The 19078-nt window shown below is 42.1% G+C and overlaps 1 protein-coding gene across 4 annotated transcripts in view; it reads left to right on the forward strand.

The window, feature by feature from the left end:
- The window catches only part of EBF1 (EBF transcription factor 1), a 390606-nt gene that overhangs the window by 260924 nt on the left and 110604 nt on the right, over positions 1-19078 (forward strand). For 3 of the 4 annotated variants that reach the window (XM_070414505.1, XM_070414506.1, XM_070414509.1), the window contains one exon: positions 305-446. In XM_070414505.1, the coding sequence (XP_070270606.1) occupies positions 305-446 (142 nt within the window). The remainder of the gene's footprint in view (positions 1-304; positions 447-19078) is intronic. The other variant, XM_070414507.1, reaches the window with a different exon arrangement.

The following is a 19078-nucleotide window of genomic DNA, read 5'->3' on the forward strand; positions in this document are numbered from 1 at the left end:
ACCCTTGTGTAAAAAAATATGCTAATAAAGATCCTCTTGTTAAAATTATGGTTAACAGTGTACCTTCTGCTGTATAACTATAAACTGTGCAATTTTACTTAAAACTGCATCAAAAGCGTTCCATGCCAAAGACCCGCTCATCAATAGCTCCTCTTGTTAGAGTTGTACAGCATAAGCACCAGTTATTATGTGAAATCGCGATGCAATTTTCTTCAGCTCCCAGCTGTTATTTATTTAACTTGAGTTTATTACCCTCCGTGCTTTTATATTAAAATGTTCATTCATCTCTCTCTTCTGTCTCCAGGTCGTGGTGTCTACGACAGTCAATGTGGATGGCCATGTCCTGGCAGTCTCTGATAACATGTTTGTCCACAATAACTCCAAGCATGGGCGGAGGGCTCGGAGGCTTGACCCCTCGGAAGGTACGCCCTCTTATCTGGAACATGGTAGGCGAATCATTTTCATTGGTTGGCATTGTTACCTTTAACTGTGAATTTATTTTGGTTTCTTTCTTCCAACTCCACCACATTTTCTACCCCATTTCAAATTTCCAATGTCCTGTTGAAGAATGTGGATGCTGAGTAGTTAAAGACAGGAAGATATCTTTGAGTCTTGCCCTTGCCTGTTGCACAGTTTTCTACCCTGGAAATTGGTTGATGTATCTTTCCTTTTTGTTGAGACAGAAGGAGACCTGGATTGTTGCTTTATTTTAAGCTTCCACTTGACTGACAAATAGAAGCCAAAGCAGGATCACAAAAATCATGACACATTTTGAGCTTACAGTTGACTTGGTTGTACAATGAACTCCATCCTCCTTGCAATACTGATGGTGTATCTCTGTGACTACATATTTAACTGCATTTGGAGATAAAATCCAAAGGCTGGGTTGGAGGCACTATCTGAATATGCAGCCTGAACTAAGTGTTTCTCCCATGCCCTGTGCAGACCCCTTCCCTCATCACCACATGGCAGAGCCTACTTTCTGTACATAGCCTGTGGTGGGGAGAAATCACATTTGTCTTGAATTTATGGCTAATCAGTTGTGCCTTCAAGTGAACTGGAAGAAACCAGATAAAAATTTATATGAAGAAAAGTGAATGCCACTCAAAAGAACCATGGCCCAACTGAGTATATGTGTGAATGTTTCAGCACTACATGCATATGTAACGTATCATCCATACTTCCATCTGTCCATCTATCCATTATCAATGCAACATCTATCCATTCATCTTCTCATTCCATCCATCTCTCTGTCCATCCATTCATTTGTCTATCATCCACCTGTCCATTCATCCATCCACCCATCCCTCCATTCATCCATTCGTCAATATACCCATCTTCCATCCATCCATCCATCCATCCATCCAAGAAACAGTGACTGAGTTGAGTCTACTGGATACCAATCACCATGCTAGATTTTCGCCATCTCCTCAAATTAAACTCTTAACTCATTTCCCGACTTCACTTTCCAGCTTGCTAGATCAGCAGGATTCTTTGTAAAACACTACCATACAAATTAACACTGATGGCCTGACTCTTGCATGGGCGTGAGCAGTCCATGATGTAATCCACAAGGTAGAAACTCCCTTTCCTGCCAGCATCCCACTTGAATGAACACACCACTATCATCATCCTTTGCCTCATTTTATTTGCCTGTGCTTATGGAAGACACAAACCGTGCTTTTTATTAATTAGCCAGATGTAACACTTTTAGGAGGGATTCTTCACTACATCCAGTTTTACAGTCTTTTTAAGGTAAACCATCATCTTTCAAAAGCTGTTACTTTATGGTTTCATTAGTGCTGAGATGGATGGATATTACTTTTTGAGGAGGCCATTTGAAACACTTGCTCATGATTACATTCACAGTTCCATTTCTGAACTTAAAATTATTCTGATCCTCACTTTACAGTATTATTGCCTTCTTAATACCTTTGGAGTCACTTAAGACATTGTATGACTGGAGATGTTTAGGTAAAAGGAAGGAGGAAAAGATAAATAAATACTAGTGGGCACAATTTGGAGAGCTCTGGTTTAAAAGCTGAAGTGTTGTCTGTGACTGTGACTGGTTAGTTACTGTCCTGTCTGGGATACACTTGACTGTCACTTTGAAATGTGCCAGTCATGGGTTCACAGTTTCAAAGTGTGCTCCAAGTACAGACCTCACTCAGCTCCCATTCCTGCCCTTGGGAAGCTGGGGAGACAGCTCAGGATGCCAGGCCAATCGTCCCTCCACCAAAGAAACCAACACAAACAGCAGAAAACAACCAGATAGAAAGGACACCTCTTGGTGTGGAGGTCAGGAACATTATTTTGCATCATGATGTGTTGGAAAGAGTCTGATAATTGGCGTCAGGGAACCTAAATTAAATTTGTAGTTTCACCTCTACCCTTGGTGTGACCTTGGACAAGTCACCTTACCTTTTGGGATCCTTAGTTTCCTTCTTAGCAAAACAAAGGTGATGATCTTCAGGGCGGGGGATGTAATGCGTACCTTGGCTGGGGGCAGGTCACATACACAGGGGAAGTGGGCTGGGTGGAGACTGCGGAACAAGAGACATGCTCCACCGCCCCAGCCCCAGGCAGTTGTCACCAAGGGGAGTGAAAGCCCAGTGGGGCGAGATGTTCCATTTTGGCAAGACTCCTAATTTTTAATTGTTGGTAACTAATTACAAAATTTTAAACCCTGGAGAGAGAAGTGGGGATAAAAGTCACATAGGAGGAATATAGCCATGGGCTAACAATTTGGAGTCTCTATGCTTCCTCCCAGCTCAAATATTTTTATTTCTAGGCATACACATTAATATTTTAGTGGTGATATTGCATTATCCTAAGTTTTTAATTTTTAAAATCCTCACCTGAGGATATGTTTTTATTGATTTTTAGAGTGAAAGGAAGGGAGGGAGTGAGAGAAAGAGAAACATCGATGTGAGAGAAACATCAATGGGTTGCCTTCCATTCGCACCCTGACTAGGGATGGAATCTGCAATCTAGATATGTACCCTGACTGGGACTCAAACCCGCAACCTTTTGGTGTATGGGACGACGCTTCAACCAACTGAGCCACCCGGCCAGGGCTATTTTATGTTTTAAAGACAACATTTTATTTCTATGCTTCAGTTTACCAGTCCACAACTGGCCGTGTTATTATTAGCATATGATTCAAGAAAATGATGACATTTCACTATTTATTAATGGTTAATCATCGTTGGAGATGTGGGTATGTCCTACCTCCTTCAGCTACGGGGCCTCCCGCTCTCCAAAGCCTTACTTCACTTCTCTCCAGAAGATTCAAAGGGTAGACAGCTCCTTAAGGTTCTTAGTAACAACAGTACCATGGAAATCTGCTTCTTTGTAGAATTAATCAACCAACCACACATAACCACCCACTCATGTGGACACTTCAAGTTGATAGCTACATAAATATCTACTCAGCAAAGGGTGACTACGGGCTCTTTCATTGGTGGTGTGTGGGTGTGGACCTATGATGCTAACTCATGTTGATTTGGGGTATGGTAATACTTTATCTGGCCATTGAAAAATCCTATTTGAAATTGCCCTTTTTAAGACTTACAGAACCACGCCCCCCCCCCTTGGCCCCCCCACTCTCACACCCCCAACTTCAGCAGCTACTGCACAGTGAGACAACCAGTATTTTCGCCTCTTAGGTGACCTGTAGAAGCCTTCGTTTTCCCTCATTCTGGGCTTTTCACCATCTCGTTTACAGGTAGCCTGAATTATTTTGAGCTGCGGCACATCTCTATTTATATCCTGCGTGTCAGACAGTTGGAGGAAAGTTCCCTTTCATGGCTCAAATCTTTCTGTGAATGAGAGAAATTGAGATCATTCTTCACACTCATGCAGTCACAACCCTTGTGCTCACATAACTGTCCCTGTATTTCAAGTAAAAGAGTTGACAAAGGCAAATTTATTTCCTGGAATCTTGTGTGATCCACAGAGGGTGACTGAATCCCTGCTTACTGAAGCTGTTGGTAACTGCTCTCACCCGCTTTTTCCTCATTCATAAATACTGAGATGTTCTTTGCTGGGTATTTGTGGGAGAGTTTAGGTGGTGAGGTTTCCTCCTTAAGCAATAGCTTTATGGGAGAGGTATGCTTGGGGAGACAGGCAGCCTCAGGACGTAACTACTCTTAGAGTTCTGATTTTTGAAAAAGTGCAGGCATAGGGCCAAAGACACTGAATTGTTGCCACCACAGTTGTGTACAGCTCCGGCTTGTGTGCCTGCCCTGTCTTCCCCTCACTTGGGCAAATTCCTGGGATTGTGCACTGGGGATCTTCAAAGGGCTTGGCGAGTATTGATATTGCCCTTGTTCTCCTGACTTTCAGGTTGTGTTTACTTGGGTTTAAGGCCAATTGTGACATTAGTTTCTTTATACTTTCCACCCCCAGGGCAAAATGTGGTGCCCTCACAAAGCTATAGTGCAAGGCCCCTGTGAGCTTGCACGAGCTAACACTTTATTACCTAATGATATAATATGCAACAAGGCAAAGAGCTGGTGCTCATCATCCTGACATCAGTGCCGGGAGAAGTGACTAAATTGCTTTATGTACCATTAGCGCTTGCAGCTGTGGTTAACTCACCCAGCGTTTATGCAAATGCCAGTGAAGACACTCTGGTGGCTTTGTCAGGAAGCCGTCTGACAAGCAGTTTAAATGCTCATTTTTTTAGGGGACTTAAAAATTTTGATGTGCATGTGTTTTTCTCACTTCCTCCTTTTTTTCTTCCCTCCACTCTCCCCCCTTTATGGGCTATTTATTGGAGGACCTTCCTGATCACTGGGGAAGTCTGAGTGGGGAGGGAGCCATGCCCTGTCCCAGACCAGGGTTAAGGCCCCAGTCAGCTGTTCTTCAGATTTAGGGATATTTATTATTGTTGTGTATTTGTACAATCTTCATATTTATTTGAAAAACAAGTAGAACTGTGATTAATCAAGAGTTTTTAGAAGATGACATGTTAATGTTCATGAGTTCTGACCTGAGGCCCTACTTGGTTTCTTGGCTTAAATACAGATGCTTTAAAACACCCCTACTTTTTAAAAATGGAAAACAATGAACATTTAGCTTTTGTGGGCCTCAGATACGAATGAATTGAATTTCCTTCAAAGTAATTATACAGATTGAGATGTGAAGTATGCTTGTGTCAGGATCCCAAAATAAACAGAATCAAAACAAAAGTGGGGTTTGGTCAAACAAAAAGTACTTGTAGAAGAGAGTGGTGACACAATCACTGGGCCTTCTTCTTGCTACTTGCTATGGTTATGGTGTTAGAGAAATAGAATCCCATTTACCCCACCACCAGTTAGCTCTGACCTTTCCACTGCAGTGTCCCCTCCCAGCTGTCCCTGACAACATGGTGTTATTCTTGCTCTTTAGCATTTGACCTTCTTTAATCCTTTTGCTCCAGACAGCAGCAGTGTTTGCTTCCGTTGCTTGCCCCTGGGTGTCCAGTCCCATTGCCTCCCGGTGCTCAGCTGCACTTAAATTTGTTGTTTTATGGACATGGAGAAAGATGGGTCAGGCCTGGAGATTACTCCTTGGGAGACAGCATAGAGCTTCCAACAGAACGGAGTGGCCTCCTCTTCTCCCCTCTGTGTAACGAGGCCCTAAGAAGGAGCCAGTGAATCTCAGTTGGGTCTATTAGAAGTAGCATCCACCTGTCTGACTGGAGAGCTGGATTCTGGTCCTGACTCTGCCATTAACTAGCTGGGTGACTCTGGGAAGCCCACTTTGCTTCTGTGGCCTCAGTTTTGTATGTTTCCAATAAGACCTGGGTTGGGTCATCTTTAGACCTCCGTTTAGCATGCCCATTTTTGGGGTGTTCTGAACGGAAGCATTGACACATACCTTTCCTAGTCTGATACCTATTTCAGGAGATGCCTTTGGAGAGACAGGACTTCAGGAGAACAGAGAAATCCCCTGGTTATTTCTAGGTTAGCCCTTCCTTTGGATCTTTAGCCAAAGAATAAGGTATCAGCAACAGTGAACTTCAAATCATTCCTTCACCCATTCATTCACACTAAGCATCCACTACATGCCAGACACTAAGCTAGGTACAGTAGCCCAAGGCAGATACAGTCTCTGTCTCCACAGAATTTATGATGTAAATAGAGGAGAAAGACATTAAGCAAAACTTCTAACTAACTCCTTAGAGTTGTGCATAAAAGAGGGCCCACAAGAGGAGTGAGGAAGAGTGAGGTGTCAGGGAAGCCTTTCTATGAGGAAATCACATTTATGTCCAAACCTAAGAGATGAAGAAGTCTTCAACAGGCAAAGGGGACAGAAACAAATTTCCAGGCAGAGAGAACAGTGTACACAAAGGCTGTTTTGCTTAAGTGAGTTCAAGGCACCAAAAGAGACAGGGATGGCTCCTGCTGCTCCAGGGATGGCAGGAGAGGAGGCTGGGCTGGCTGCCGAGGGCCAGGTCACGCAGGCCTGGGATGCTCAGGCCCTGGTTGTGGCAGTTGTGAAATGGTGGTGGGGGTGTGTGGGGGGGGGGCGGCGGGGGAATGTACCAACCAAGCAGGGCTTTGATGAACTCGGTTGTAATTACATGAACTGCTTCTGTGCCATGAGAGCCCAGGGCAAGATTGCTCTGAGTTGCTTATAACTTTGCCCTTCCCTGCCAGCCTCTGGAAGCTCACCAGGGAGTTGGCTGTGCCTTGAAGCCGTCCCCCTGATCACTTCTCATTCCGTCAACAGTGCATGTGTTCAAAATAGGAAGAAAGTCAAACATTTGAGGGTTCTTTTTCTAGATGGTTTTGGCTTATGAATTCACTGTTTTGTTTTTATAATTAGCTTAGAAAGAGTTTACCTATTGACTTCTTTTTGAACTTGTAGAGACCTTTTTTTTTTTTTTAAGGCTTGCTATTATTTGACCTAGGAAATGTAAATTACTTGTCTGATCCCCAAATTAAAATGGGATGAGTGGAAATAAACCAAACAACAAAGAGAAATGCACCCTCCCAAGTGTCTCTCTCCTCTCCCACCATGGTCAATGGCCGAGTCACAGTGCATGCTGAGTGAAGAGCCGTTCAAGTATGGAGGCCATGCAATAGATCTCCTAGAGACCCAGAGAGGGGATGCAACCAGCTCAGGCTCACATAGCTACTTTCTGTCAAAAGCCGTTTAGTACTCTCTGCACTTGTCATGGTGTGCTGGCTGGCAAGTGTGAATTTCAGAGGATGCACAACTAAAAAGTCATTTGGTTACACAGGATGTTGGAGGACTGGGGGTCCACCCCTGATGCCTGTGTAATCCAGGTTGGCCTAGGCTTGCAGCCATCTCTGGGATTCCAAGGATCATAGAAAGTTGTCTGTAAAATCTCTCCAGTCTCCTGACAGAAACGCACCTTCAGATCACACGGGCAGAGGATGAGGGACCCAGAGCTTTATACTTACAGTTTCAGTGAGAACTCCAGCCAGGCCCCCATTGGCAAGAGCATTTTGGTGCAGGGTCCAAAGTTAAGTAGAAAAATAGAGCAGCAATTTTTGTTACCAAGGGTGGCATATTACATCTTATCAATTGATTTTCCTACTTGAAAAAGCAAGACAGATGCAAGAACAGCACATTAAGGTTAAGAATATCCAGATGTGTCACAAAGCAGAGCATGACGGCCCCAGATTTTCAAGCATCAAATCAGGCCTTTTTCTTTGAGGAGTGGGGAACATGTCTTTTGTCTTCCCTCACGATGGAAAGGACTCGGCAAGAAGTCAAGATAATGAACAAGAATCTAAGTGAAGACTGACTTTCAGTGTGTCCCCTGAGTAATCCATAAAGCAGGTAACGCCAGAAATCCCAACACTGGGAACTTGGTAGCCAGCAAGCTCTCAGTGTCAGGCAGATTAAAGAGTGCATGAGCCACAGGTCACTGCGAAGCAGGTGGTCCACGTTTTCCTTGTTTGAATATGACACCACCAACAGCATTGGTGACAAAGGAGAAACAGTGCTCAGACTTTGCTGTCTGGCTTAATGATGATCAGGCCAGGTAGGAATATGTATTATTATTGCTATTATTGTTATTTTTGGACTAATATCAACTAACATTTATGGAGCATTTACTATGTGCCAGCACTGTGGTGATGATTTTATTTTTATAATCTTATCAAATCCTTACAAATATAAGGACCCATAATAATTATTATCCCCATTTTACAGATGAGAAAACTGGGCTTTAGAGAGGGTTGGTAACTTATCCAAAGCCACAAAACTAATCAGACATGGACCTGGGCCAGGACCACAGATCTACCTAACTGTATAGCTCTGTGAAATAGTAGAAGTATCAAGAATAACGACAATACACGCTCATTGAGCCCTTATCATGCTGGCACATAGGTGCTATAGACACCCCACTGTAAGATGAAGAAACTGAGGCTAAAGAGCATTTAGGCAACTTGCCCAGAGATGCACAGCACATAAGCTGTAGATGTGGGGTCAAACCCAGGGAACCCCTACCACTTGCTCTGAACATTATGCTTAAATTCTTTTCATCTCATCTCTCTTGTTCCTTTTTTTTCCAATACAAGGAAAGCAATTTATGCTGGTATCTTAAATAGACCTTTCAAAAGTTAGCCCAGAGCGTGTCTTTTTATATTTTGATGGGCATGCTGTGTATGTTTATGTTTACCTTATAGTTCATTTTCCTTCAATAACCTGTTTTTCCTGTGGCTATACCACATTGTGCTAGTCAAATAAAGAAAATGCTGATTTTATTTGATGACTGGCATGTTGTCTTTGGGGCTGGCAAGTTAACAAGGGGGCTGGTAATATTTTATTTATTTGCAAGGATCTTCTAACTCATCTCTGCAGAAATCATATGTTGACCATATGGGCTCTCTGGCATGTATGCAAGCCCGAGAAAAAGGAGATCACGAAAAAACTGTGAGATTGTGAGTTAGGTGTTAGGATACTAACCGTATCCTTGTTAAGGTACTGAAGGGTTACTAAGCCTCACGCTCCAAATAACACGGGAAACTGATACGGATTCCGGAAGGCTGTTTCCTTATATAAATTTCTCGACAGACCCATCAACTGTGGGAAACTTCCAGTATTTGATATTTTGTGTGATCTAATAAATGAATGAGCCACACCTAACTTACTTTAATAAGTATGTGGGGGATGATGTGGGGTAGGAGAGCAGTACTTTCTGCTTACATTTTGGACAGACTTTTTATTTTTAAAAAATATATGTGTATTGATTTATTTCAGACAGGGAGAGGGAGAGAGAGATAAAAACATCAATGATGAGAGAGAATCATTGATGGGCTGCCTCCTGCACACCCCCTACTGGGAATTGAACCATGACCTCCTGGTTCATAGATTGACATGCAACCACTGAGCTACACCTGTTGGGCAATTGCAGACTTTTTTAAAGGCTAATTTTTTTTATCTTACAGTTGATTACAAAAACATCATAATTCCAGTTTTGATTATTTGCATAATTGATTGTTCTAAACCAAGGGCCTCATTCTACTTACTTGCCTGAGTACCATCCCTCAGGAGAATTTTAGAGGATTCAGATGAGGCAAATATGCCAATGAAAGTTTCTCTGTGCTGCCACACACATTCTGAAGATAATATCTTTAGGGGCAGTGTGGCCAGGAGTGGGTTTGAATCATATTTGACTGAACATTTTCAGTTATACATGCAGAAATAAATAAGAACAGAGCACTGCCACTACCTTGCTCATGACCTTGAGTATGTACTTTGATTTCTTTGGGCCTCAGTTTCCTCATCTATTAAAGGGGTGCAGCCTTGGTAGAGCCCTTTAAGCTATGATGATCTGTTGTTTGAATCCTGATGATTCTGTGAGAGGTCTATCTCTGGGGGTGCCATACAGACTGCCTTGATGAATGGCCCCCAAGGTCATGGTCATTCCACAGGACAGATCTAAGGCCAACTTCCCTCCACCATGGGCATTTCTGCAGGAGGTTCACAGTGGGTTCCAGGAGGCCTGGAAAAGCCACAAAGTGTGGCTTACACAGCCATGTATGCCTTAGGTAGCTCTAATCTGACGTTCTTTTCTCTGAATTCCTTCAACTGAGATGGTATAGTGTTCAATCCACTCAATGTTCAGCAGTGAACTTTAGACTAGGTTTCCCATGCAGTATATGAGATGGGGGGAAATGTTTTTTAAAAATTAAAAATATATACAAGTATTTATCTATTTGAATGCAAAAAAAATCAAAAAACAAAAATCACCAAAGCATTTTAAAGTCTCACAGCTATTACTGCTTAGGGCAAGACTGAATTTAAAGAGAAAGTAAGTCAATATAAACAGAATTGCAACTAAATAATAAGTCATAATGTAAGTGGTACTGAGGTGCAGCAGCAAAGCCAGGACTGAAGTATGGGAAACAGTTTTAGAGTTGTTAAGGGTGGGGAAGTAGTAATTCTTTACAGTTACCAGGAAATAGGACCCTGGGGAAAAAATTTTTTAAAGTCAAATATTGTTATTTAAAAATAGTATTTTTAGCTCAGTTTATCATTAGAACAGACTTAATGTCCACGTAGGATTTTAAAAATCAAAATGTCTCCCACTCTGGCTGGTGTTCTCAGTAGTTAGAGCATTGTCCCGTGTCCTAAAGGGTGGGTTCGATTCTGGTCAGGGCACATACCCAGGTCTCGGGTTTGATCCCCCATAGGGGTGATTGCAAGAGACACCTGATTGATGTTTCTCTTTCACATTGATGTTTCTCTCTCTCCCTCTCCCTTGCTCTCTCTGTAAAACAAACATGTCAAACTCAAAGGTTAACATGGGCCAAATAAACAAGGCATGTGGCCTTCGGGCCGCAAGTCAATGGAAAACATCCTCCGGTAAGGATTAAAAAACGAAAACCCCAAATGTCTCCCAAGCTGTTAACACTGTATTTTTAAACAAGTAGTGTCTGCATGTTGAAGAGGAGAAATTAGTGTAGAAAGGGAGGATTTGAGTCAAGGACAGACTCAGCCAGGTCCACCCAGGCAGTGCATTATGGTAATATACATGGAACCAGCTGGACACTGAGCAGAGCTGACATTGTGTTGTCAGGGGCAGGATCGCCCATCAATTTCCGAGATAGGATTTGAGTTCAAATGACAGAAAGAGCAGCAACTGTGTTGAAACTGATGCATGGGGGAGGGGTGGGGCAGGCAGGAACCAGCCAGGCCTAAAGACAGGAAGCGCTGGTACCTCCGGAAGGGGGTGGCTCTGTTTTCTCATCTGGCTGCTACCCTTCCTTCTAACCTTAACATCTGTCAGCAAGATCCACCTGGGCCCTTGCATGATGAGAGCCTACTATAGGGGGAGCGTACTGGTGCTAATTTTAACCCCCAAGAGAATGGAGTGTCTGCAGCTGGAGTGAGGGCCAGGTCAGCCTAGGAAACTGGATTCCACAGAGTCAGTTGCTTATCCACCGAGGAAGCACAGTGAGGGTGTAGGGACAATTGTTAATAACCACCGGAAGACTTCTCAACGTTTAGGCTACTCTGTTTGGTTCCTCAGTATCTTACCAATTCTGATCATTCTTCTTTCGTTCATGTGCTTATTCACCCATTCAGTCATTCATCTATTTAACATATATTTATTGGCTGCCTGCTATATTAGACAATAGGGATGCAGAGGTGAACAGGCAGGGATAGCTGTTGACATTACGAGGCATATAGTCGCGGGTGTGCGTATCTGTGTGTTGATATTAAGCAAATAATTGCACACAGAACTATGTAAAGTGTAATGATGGTAAGCATGATAAGGAGAAATATAGACTGCTAAGAGAGCTTTCAACAGGGGGACTCGGCCAAGTCTGAAGAACCAGGGACACTTTTAAAATTTAAAATAAAAATGAATGCCATTCCATCAAGCAAAGAAGAAAGAGCTTTCTAGGTGGAGGGGAAAGAATGACCAAAATTCCATGTGGGGACAAAATATCAGAAGCTTGTGGAAGGGCTGTTTGGAAGGTGTGCTGCGTCTGAGATCCATTTCTGAGAAAACAAATTTGTAAATTTCTCCTAGGTTGGTTTCTCTTTTACTTGGAGATATGATTCAATGTATGTTCTTCATCACAGGCTAACAGAACTCTTTGCCCAGGAAAATGCTAGCTTTAGACCAGTGTTTGCAGTGAAGATAATTCTGCTCTTATAAGAGCAGGCTTTGAGCATCTATTATTATCAGGTTCAGTGCTAAGCACTTGGTATCATCTCTTTTAATGCTCTCAACCACCATAGGAGGGCACTACTATTTTCTCCATTCAGCAACGAGGGAAACAGAGACCATCCTTCAAAGAGCTGGTTGTGGCTCCTAGAAGAGTTTGGTTTTGCACCTGTAGCATTGGACCTCCAGGTAGCTGACACAAGGCGGTCATCACCACTGTTCTTTTCCACTGTTAAGTCAATGCTAATCACCTCACGTTATACTAGTACTTCAGAGGTGGAGAGAAATTCTCCTGCTATTTGATCACGTAATATAACTCCTGCTTCAATGGAAGCAAATTGACGACGTTACTCAAAGGCAAATTGAAAAGCCAGATCTGTGCTCAATCCCCAGGGAACACTGGTTGGCATATGCAGTGATATATGGGAAGGTGCTTTTCTGGGTTAAGATAAAAAATCCTGGTATCACGTCACGCTATCGGGCATCCCATCTCAGCCTCCCTGTGCCAGCCCTGCAACTTGAAATACTCAGTGGACAGAAATGAAACTTTATAGAAATTAGGTGATCATCATCCTTATCAGATGAATATGATGCCATCAGTATGACTTTAGCATCCTCAAAAAGAAAAGAAAAAAAGAGATTTACCTGGAGAGGAGCAAGAGAAAGTCTGAGGCATGGATTGTAGGATTTTTCTGCCAGCCTACTTCTGGAAAGTTGGCGGGGAGATGACCTAGTAATTAAAATCCTGCTTAAACGTATGCTCAGTCATAACAGAGGCTAACAGACCTGGGAAACCAGATGGTAACCAGAGAAGGAAAAGTAAAACACAAAAGTAACACTCTCCAGCCCACAGAGCATAGAAATAGATCTGAATTGGCCAAATACTTATCTGACTACTAAGCATGAAAGCAGAACCCAAGTACTAATATATTTTTATCCCAACCTGTGAAATTAACCAATATTGTATATGCGAACATATGCTCCCATGTTGCTGGCTTATTTAGTAGACAGTTGTAATCAACTGGACATCAGTCGTTCAAACCCACATTCATCACCTGTAGTTCTGGGGAGACGTGCAGCAGGAAAACATGGGCAATCGAGGCACAGGCAATGCCAGGTTTGGGGCCTGGTCTCAGCACATAACTTTCTTTCTTTTAATCCTCACCCAAGAATATTTTTTTCCATTGATTTTTTAGAGAGAATGGAAGGGAGGGCAGACACAGAGAGAGAGAGACATCGAAGTGAGAGAGACACATCACTGGTTGCTTTCCACATGCACTCAGACCAGGGCTGGGGATGGAGCCTGCAATCTAGGTACATGCCCTTGACTGGAATCGAACCCATGACCCTTCAGTCCACAGGCCAGCACTCTAACCACTGATCAAACCAGCCAGGGCCACATGGGTTTCTTTCATCAACTTTGGGGCAAAGTAATAAAAGTTTCAAGAGAAGAGTATATATAAAATACATACAAATAGCAGTAGACTTTAGATGTTATTTAAAAGACTGTTTAAAATTAATGTGGTTGGTACAAATGGTGAACTTTATTTAATTCCTTATTCTTTGTCTACTTCTCTTTTGAGCACAGTTGGAAAGCCAATAATATGAGCACCTACTATGTGCTAGGCCTGAAGTAGATGCTTTTAGGGACATTATGTGTGGGGTGATGGGTGAGGGGCATGTGTCTCAGCAGTTCCAATGTATTTTATCATTTTTTTGTAGAGGAGAAAAGAGAATTTTTGTCATTCTTTGCTAAAATCTGGCTGAATCATCAAACCAGCTGTGTTCTTCCAGTAACTATTACATGCAACAAATCTATAAAGTTGTACCTCAAATTCCTCTACCTTTCAACTTTGGCAAAATCCTAGAAACTCTTCTTGATTTGGTTAGCTAAAGCCTGTGGAATCCAACTATTATTGTTGAAAATAAAATTTAAAAAAGAAAACGGTTGGGGAAAATGTTACTAAGGTACTGTTTTGTGATAACCTATTTAATCAGTAAACTTTTATTATGTTGTATATGTGCAAAATTATATAATGAACACAACTGAGGTGGAAAATGTCCAGGTTGAGAATGAAAGTTAAGGGGAACTACCCTACGCTTTAAAAATGTAAGTTCTTATAGTGCTGCTATCACTGGTATTAGATGTTCAAACTCTGTGTATTTAGCAGCCCAACTTGTAACAATAGAAAAGCTTCTCAGCCTGGGAGTCTGGCAGTGTTTTCAATGCTCCTGTGTTTAAATTGGCACCTGCGGCATTATATGAGGATGCCATAATTTGAACGTGGAAATAGAAGAAGGTAGAGAGAGATTTTACTATAATTCATACATGGGGCTGAGTCTTAAGGGAAAAATAACTTTACTTGGAAACAGAGAAGTAATATTCTGTAAAGTTAATAAATATCCACCCTCTATCTTGGGAATAAGGAATTGCACAACTAAGATTTTATGGGACGTTGGCTGTGTTTATATGATTACAGCGAATATTTTAGCCAAACTGAGCAGAAATTTTAAATAAATACCACAGTTTAAGGGTAGTTTGGGTGTTTTAAATATTTGACTTTGTCAACCAATGTGGATTCTCAAAGTCTCAAGTTCAAATGAGTGTCTGAGATCAGTTACCTCATTTGTAAAGTAGAAATTTAGAATAACATCTGCTTACCTACAACTCAGGGTTGATATTAAGAATAATTGAGATAATGTATGAACAAGCCCTTTGAAAACTTAACATGCGAGTTAATTGTCAGGTATTGATTAAGTGCAGAGAGCTGTCTATCCAGTTTGTGAATGAATGAGGTCCCTGCCTGCAAGGGATGCATAGGGTTGATTGACAGTAGGGTTGATTTACATAATACATACATGCCCAGCTACACACATACACACATACATATATCAAGATAAAAGTTGAAGGAAAAGTGCAGTAAGTGGCAGATGAATGGGAAAGACATGAAAAAGTTCCCTGAAGGGCTAGTGTAGACGGAGATGGAAAGAAATAGCCTCACACAGAAGACCAGTCTTCTTGGCAAATACTATTTGGGTGGAAGTGGGTGCTATAACCTTCCTGAAAAAGAAATGGTAGGGATGTGCAAAGTATGTTTGAAGACAGTGAATATGGAGAGCCTGTCATTGAGTTCTTCATTTTCTTCTTCCCTGTCTTCCTCCTCCTTCTCCTGCAACTTCTGGTCTTCTTCTCTCTCACGTTTTTATTCATTGCACACTCTGTACATGCAGATTAACTCATGTAAACCTCACAACCACCTCATGAGGTGGCTTCTCTCATAATTATTACTTCCAATTAAAGTGGTAGAAATGGAGGCTTAAGGAAAGTAACTTGCCCAAGTAATTTGCTAAGTGAGGAAGCTGGACGGCAAGCTGAGGCCTCCTGAATCCAGAGCTAGTGGCCTTAACTGCTGCCTAGTCCTGCCTGCAACTGGGGAGAGCTGAGGAATGAGGTTGGAAGGGAGAACTGGCCAGACTCATGAGGTGGACTTGATGTGTAGGCTAATGGGAAACACCAGAAAGCTTTTGGTCAGGGCAGGAACATTTTGAAAGATGGCGTCTGAGGGAGGAAGATTAATCTGGGTTTTGATATGTAGAGGGGACTTTTCGCATAATTAAATCCAATAGTAAAATGAATCACAGACAGGCAAGTGTGAGTGTTTGCTCTTTGGCATTCAGATTGAATAGCCCAGACCCCACTGAGTAATTGCTGAGAAAGCTGAGTCAATCCTCATGAAGTTCAAATGGAAGTGGAATTCCCACTCTTCTTTGCAGCTCTGTCTGGATAAATTTGATGATACACATTCCGGTGCTGGTGACGTCACTGATCATCACCACGGAAACATCTGTGCTCTAACAAACACTGGAGTGCAGCGTCACTGAATGTGTCAGGGAGGAGAGGAAACTGGCTCAGGATGATAAGGCTCTCCAGAATAAAAGTTCACTCAACTACATTAGCAGTGGCAGCCTTGGTCGTGGAGAGAAATATAAGCATTGCTTTTCAGAAAAGCACAAAGCGGGAGTCATGCATTGCTAAAGGTTGGACAAGGTTGATTTCGAGATGCTGTCCACATTCAAAACCCAGTTTCCTTAAAAAGTCACTATCTATGCTGTCTTGCATGATGACAATAGAAATCCTTCAGGAGCGGGGAGCTCATCTCCCAAGCTGCTCACAGAAAATCTCCTGCAGGGCAGAGGAAGGCTAGCAGGGACTGCTGTATGGTTCTGGGAGAGGCCTCGAACAATCAGAAGTAGAATTGACCGTGGTTGTGGTTTGTGTTTATTGTTTGATGAGTCAGTGGCAGTATTAGTTATGTAGTTGCAGAAATTAATAACTAAACGATGGTTCTTGGCCCTGCATGGATTTATAGCAGTTGCACATGGGTGAGTCAGATCATGGACTGAATCCAGGGCTGAGGTATGTTTAAGTTTAATTTGTATGGTGCTTAAAGAAATCATATATTTGTTGCTTTACAATGAAAAGTAATGAAATTTTATATAAAATTCTGGATTTTCAGATTATGTTTGTATTCAGAAGATCTGGTAGTGCTGGAATCACATTTTCAAATGACAACAATTAGATCAAACAGAGGAGTTGTGTCCCTTTTAGGTGGGGCATATACTCTACAGTTAGCCACAGTCCCCACCTCTCCCATGGTGTTGCCCCTAACTAATTTTAGTTACTTTCCTTTCTGTCTGACCCTATGAGCATTTGATTTTGTGATCATTGGTGGTGGTATTAGAGAGTAATTATTCCTAGCAAAGCTCCTGGCATATGGAAGGCATCCCTAAATGGTAGCTCTGATTATTCTTTACCAATTATGGGTACAGGTATTTAAATTTGATCTTTAGGTTAGCACTGTCCAATAGAACTTCCAGTAATGATGAAATGTTCTGTCTCTTTTCTGTCCAACATAATAGTCACAAGTCGCATGTAGCTATTGGCCACTTGAAATGTGGCTAGTATGACTAAGAAAATAATTTATTTTTTAAAAAATTAATTAATTGAAAATTAGATTTTAATAGCCATATGTGGCAAGTGGCTACTGTATTGGGCAAAGCAGATGTAAGTAATGGGATTGAACATCCAGTCAGGCGTCCTTGTTTAGAATAAAATGTGGAGAATAGACATTGGGGCTGTGTGTGTGGGCATGTTCATTTTACAAGAGATTGCTTTCTAGTGGGCTTTGTTACACAACATCACCTCCTTTCAGAAAGGAAACCTCCCCTTATTATCCAACTATAATTCTTGTTGATTTAAGGAGCCAAGGCTATGTGTTTTCAAGATGTTGACTGTCCATTCCTACCAATAAGAACGCTTGATTGACCCTGTCATTCATGAGAGCATAGAGCCCAGAGCCAGTGCTGCCAAGGGGACTGTGGAAAGGCGATGGAGGCCTGCTGACTGCTAGAGGGATCCGATATTCCCAGAGCCAGGGCTCCGTGGGCTGCCTGCCGTCTCTGCGGTTTCCACCACAAGCACACATTGATCACATCGAATGATCACATTGCCATATACCAGCTACAAAGTAGGATTCTCAAAGATCCCTCTTTCATGCAACTTACTCATTTGCATGTTGTTTGCTTAAAAGTTTCTGACACTGACCTGCTTTGCTGAGCCCAGCAGTCAGAACCCTCCCTTCCTTCCTTTGTCACAGGTTTGGAAACCCCAGAACCATTTACCAGATTTCGGCCTATTGGTAACTCAGTAGCCTCTGTCCTGAAACTTGCCCCAAACCAACTTGTCAACTGATAAATAATATCATGATTTCTAGGGATTTATGCACAGGAGGGTAAAGCTAACATCAGCCTGTTTCATTCAAGATGAAGCTCTGAATTACACCCCTCCCTCCAAAGAAAGGCCTCTCTAAAAACACAGAAAACCTAATGAAAATGATAGAAACTGCTATTGAAGCTAATTTTGTCACATGATGACTAATCCCAATCCTCTTGTAATGGGAAGAAAAGAGAACAAAACACACATGAGGATATTCTGCTTGGATCATTCATCTGGTCAGAGTTCCATATCATCTATTCTTACAGTCGGATTCTGCAGAGAGGAGGCCCCTTCTTCCTTTCCCATCTCCATGGGCAAACATCCATGCAAACCTCTCTGATGACAGAGACGTGAATGAGCCCCAGGATTCAATAGGAGAGAAAGACAAAGCCCTCTAACAACAGCAACAACAAAAGTTGATTCTGCATACTTTTAAATTCCTTCTGAGGAAAATTCTTCACCAAAAATGTGTTCTAGAAAAAAGACCAAGGTTATCTCAATGGAGACTAACTAACTAAATGTTAAATTTTCCGCATGTGTCTTTTTTTTAATGCTGAATTTATGTTCAGCTCCAAGACCCAAGGAGGCTAAAAATTCATATTCAGATAAGGGGAGAGAAACCTTGGCGAACAGATGGAGCAGAGTTCGGCATAAAGGTTTAATCCTATCAGGCCGATTCCTGTATGACCATCTGGGTAATCCGGCACAAACATTCAAGGCCTGTTAAAAATATGACTCCAGCCAAGATTAACGTCACACATTTTCCACTAGACTTGTTTGTATTTGCCTTTATGATTTTCCAGGCCCAGGATGATGGCTTGTGAATCAAGACCTGAGTATTCCTTGACGAAGCAGTGACTTTTTTTTTAAACCTGAAAATTGTTACCTCTTTACAATACTAGAGGTCCAGTGCATGAAATTCAGGCCTAAGGGCGGGGCGGGGGGTCCCTCAGCCCGGCCTGCATCTTCTCGCAATCTGGGACGCTGCAAGCACCAGTGACCATACTTTTCATACAAGTGAAAGGCATCTTGCTATTGTATGGGCAGCTACATTTTTTTGTCCCGATTATAAAAAGTAGTACATAACATGATCCTTCTGAGGCAGTAGTACCATTTTCCCCATCTTATGGGTGGAAAAACTGAAGCAGAGAGAAGTT

Source organism: Myotis yumanensis, unplaced genomic scaffold (genome assembly GCF_028538775.1).
Source record: "Myotis yumanensis isolate MYYU_CA2020_CCGP unplaced genomic scaffold, mMyoYum1.0.hap1 SCAF_5, whole genome shotgun sequence".
NCBI lineage: Eukaryota > Metazoa > Chordata > Mammalia > Chiroptera > Vespertilionidae > Myotis > Myotis yumanensis.